The sequence below is a fragment of the Chaetura pelagica genome, unplaced genomic scaffold (assembly GCF_000747805.2).
Source record: "Chaetura pelagica isolate M959 unplaced genomic scaffold, ChaPel_1.0 scaffold364, whole genome shotgun sequence".
Lineage (NCBI taxonomy): Eukaryota > Metazoa > Chordata > Aves > Apodiformes > Apodidae > Chaetura > Chaetura pelagica.
The window spans coordinates 3,844,856-3,849,218 of NW_009953089.1; the positions used below are offsets into that span (position 1 = coordinate 3,844,856).

Below are 4,363 nucleotides of genomic sequence, written 5' to 3' on the forward strand. Positions count from 1 at the left end.
TGCATCTAGCACTGCTGGATTAATCACTTACTTATCAATATTCATGAGTCATCTCATTTAGCGGGTGCTCTTGGGACTTGATTAAAGTAAGCAACACTGCTATTGGTGCTTTAGCTGTAGAGAGCTTTATCTAAGACAGAGCTGGTGTGATCCTGGTTGCTGATGCTGGCTCTGACTACCTGCAACATTTCACAGGACACCTGTGCAGTGTTCCTGCATAGGTGTTCTTAAATGGCAAGTCAGTCCGCACCGACAGACGGAAATACTTCTGAAACCGCCTTTGTAAAGCGTTATTGCTCACTCTTGTAATGAGTCCTTTCTCTTTGTTCCCAAAGGTCCAGAGGAAGAAATGACCATGTAGATTCTACAGAGTGGGTGCAGCATAATGGGCAATGGTGAATGGAGTGGAGCTGGTCTGCAGCCCTGAGAGCAGCTGTTCTGCGGACCACTAGCCAGCCAGGGACACCTTCCACGCCAGAGGCGCTCTCCACGTCGCTCGCCAGACACGCACTGGATTCTTTTTAATTCTTAGGTTGGAATTCAAGATTCCTTCAATTTTTAAACAGTTTTAAGATTGCATCGACTTATAACGAGTGGAGCAATATAATCAGCAACCATGGGTGACATGACAAATAGCGATTTTTATTCCAAGAACCAAAGAAATGAGGCCAACCATGCAGGAGAGTTTGGGTGCACGCTGCAAGAACTGCGCTCCCTCATGGAACTTCGAGGAACAGAAGCAGTAGTAAAAATTAAAGAGACGTATGGGGAGACAGAGGGGCTCTGCAGACACCTGAAGACATCACCAACAGAAGGTAAGCATATTTCCTTTCAGTTGAACCAGGGCACTTTGCATAATTGCTCTCCAGGTAGTGAAAGAAAGAGGTTTTGTTTCAAACCTGAGCACAGTTCTGATGGTGCTGCCATTATTCTCAGCAGTAATAAAGCAAGAGTCTTCAGAGAAGGAAGATATAACCAGTTTGGCTACAGCTAAAGCTAGAAGGAGAGTAAAAGAGGTGCTATTTATTCAAACACCTAAATGCATTAATTTTTCCTTAAAGGGATGCAAAAAATAACGACCTGTCTTACAGCATTATAAAGAGATTTCAACATATATGCTCTTGGGGTAAGAAGGTGCAGACTAGTTGCTTCAGAAGCATTTCTAGGTATTCGGATGTCCTGAGAATATGAAATGACCTTTTGGTTAAACATTGTCACTCTATAGATCAATATGTAATATATATTTTTGTAGTTGCTAATCTCAAGTTACTGTATTACCATAGGTAGTTCTGCTTAAATTATCAGTATATGACTGTGTCAATGTTTTTATTAGTTGGACTTCTTTTAAATGTATGAGTAAACTCCTTACTTATTGAAATTTATGATTGGTATTATTAAACATATCTGTTCTGAGTGTTTATGGAGTTCTCTACTTAATCATCAGTCATTAGTTTCAACACTCATTGCAAATATCTCCCCATAAAATACTGACAGTGGTGGAATTATTTCTTTTCCTTGTGCAATTTTCCTGTTCACCAATTCTTTCTCTTTTGCTGCAAGTAAAATTATATTTAACAATTCTGTGTTCATCACTGTATTTTCATTTCCAAGGGATATTAACACTTTTGGAAATTTATACAGTTTTAAGTCTGTATTTATCTTGTCTTGTAAAGTAGCCAAGAAGTTAGTTTTAAGTTACTTTCTTTTTCAAGGAGATGAAATGTTGGCTTTATTCCATTATCCCCTTTTTTGAAGTTAGTAATTTAGTTACCTCCTCTGTTTAGATGCTTGAAGGTCTTGAATTATTGGTGTAATCATAAACATGTCAATCATGTCATCACAGAGTGTGATGACACACATCACACTAGTCGAAGAGTCCCAAAGGAGCAGGCTCTCAATGCCAAGTCTTCAAGTAAATTCATCCTCTCCTTGATTGTATGCAGTCTTAGTATTGTTTAAACATTATAAACTATAAAGCTGTGAATGGTCTTATAACTGATGTCTCCTGTTTTCTAGTGTGGCCCAAATATCTGATCCTTCAGACAGGACCTCACTTCCTACCTGGGTAGTGCTCCCAATAGGAGTGCTGGGTAGGAAAATGAGACCCTGCTGCTGTCTGGGATTTCCAGATGCCCCTCAGTCTTTCAGGGAATAGTCTAATAGCTGTTGCAGACCCAGGAATCAACTCTATGGAGAGAATGCAGAGATTCTGACATATTCCTGACACATCTGGGGAATTCCAGACAGAAGTTCAGGATCTCAATATTCACGTGATGGAATAAACACTGATTTATATATATCATAACTAGGGATTTGGCATCTTAAATATCCCTCAGCAGTTTATAGTGTCAAAGCTGAAGGCTCCGTCTGAGTGAACTGAGTGACTTCAGTAACAGTCAGTGACTTCAGTAAAGTTTTGCCAACTCATTCTAGCGGTTACCTGGTCAATGTGAACTTCAAAGGAAATGCTAATTACATTATCTGTTCCATTTATGACATCAGGGAAACTTAATTCCTCATATCGGAACAGAGCGTATGGATCCAACTCGTGTGGCTTGCTGACTCCAGCAGTAAGCTATATCTGATACTGCAGATAAGGTAACTTTCCTCTGAGGCTTACGTGCACTTCATCACTTGTGCATTAGGGAAAAACCTTTCCAGCTTCAAATGGCAATCAGCATAGCTTTGGAATCGTGAAGGCACTGCTGGGTTTTATATTTCAATTAGGTGACATCATAGGAATTCCCAGTCATGCTATGTTATCTTCTTCTTTTTAATTGGTTTACTTGGAAAAATCATTTTAGGAGGGAGTCTCTCTGAAACACCTGTCAAACTCAGCACTTTTCACTTGAGAGAAAGTATCCATAAAAATTCAATAGAAAAACGTTAAAGGCTTATGTCATTTATAAGCCTAGGTTTAGATCTAAGTCCCTAGCCGTTGCTTTTCTTGTATCCAAGCACAGCAAGGAGAGTTAAACTACAGTGAAGAGGATATTTCTGAAGATATAACTACTCTTCAGCAAAAGAAACATCATAGTTTTCTATATGCAAATGGAATTTTAGCATTAAGTTAGATGTGGTTTACAAATAAAATATTGAGAGATGTTGTGGAGCCTCCCATAGAGTTTTATCTTTTGGTATTTGCAGCAAACCATGGATTCCCCCTGGAATATATTTATGAAATCCTATTAAATCATGCTATTATGCCTGAAAAATCACATTTCCAATCAGCGCCTCTTCTGGTGAAGCACAGTTAACTCAACTTCTGCTGTTTTTTAATAATTTGGGAGTGCTGCATGTTTTACACAGTTTTGTGAGGAATAACAGAACAAGCATGACTGCAGGGCACTTCTGTCAGCAGACCCAGGGAACACTTGCTGAGCCAGAGTCCTGGGTGAATATGAATGAAATAACAAGGAGGCCCTTGACTGCAGTTTGCTGCTTCCCAGGCTTGTAAGCTCTTTCAGAATTTATTTTTGTCCAGTCTTTGTCATTTTGTGGGATGTGGCTTAAGTAGTTACTGGAACAGAGGGGAAAAAAGTATCCTGGAAGCAGGCACATTGTAATTTGGTAAAATGTGTTCTAATCTGAATTTACTGGCTTACTCAATATTTGGAAAATGAGTAGCAATTGGCACGGAGTTTACACAACAATTAATTTCCCGTGTTAATATTTGGTGTACAACCTGTGGACTTGTAAAATCAATCAATTATACTAAAAGTGCCTTTTTGAAGCTTTGTTTTAAGGGCCTTGAAGGAAGGTAAGACATTTTATGCCTAACTCAAATGGTATTTATTCTGTTGCGTACTACGTTTACCAATGTTTTCTGAACTTGCATAATAATCAGTGTGGAGCTTTAAATGTTAAATGGAGTTTAAATGGAACTCTCATAATAATCAGTCTGAGTGTTGAGCATGTATTTGCATGCTGAATGAATGAATAACATCCTATGGATTACAACAGTTCAGTCTCTTCTTTGAATTTACTTTTCTGCATGAAAGTGATTGCGATGTAATGAAAAGCTACTATTTAAGTGCCTATAAAAGGGACCTCCCCAAAAATCTATGAAAATACTTTTATATAAAAGAAGACGATTTAATTTTCTTTAAAAATGTTTTTGTTCAGGTCGGTTTCCCTTTCATTAATCTAGCAATACAGAAAATAAGCAGGATCTAGCTGTCATTTTGCAAAGCAGTGGTGTAACCCCCACTGGGCAGAGCTGAGATGACAGTTGTATAATGTTCGGAGCAGTCAGAGTCTTGGAGACCCACTCGAGCATTAGTGATATCTTATAAAGGGACAGCTGGTAAAATGTGATGAGTTAGTGGGACAAATGCCAAATGAGATTGGAATCCACTCTTTC

At 38.7% G+C, this 4,363-nt stretch overlaps 1 protein-coding gene across 1 annotated transcript in view; it reads left to right on the forward strand.

Moving 5' to 3' along the window:
- Positions 1-616: 616 nt before the first annotated feature.
- Positions 617-4,363, forward strand: part of LOC104388211 (plasma membrane calcium-transporting ATPase 2) — a 174,065-nt gene continuing 170,318 nt past the window's right edge. The window contains exon 1 of the mRNA XM_009997040.1: positions 617-815. Coding sequence (XP_009995342.1) covers positions 617-815 — 199 coding nt within the window. The remainder of the gene's footprint in view (positions 816-4,363) is intronic.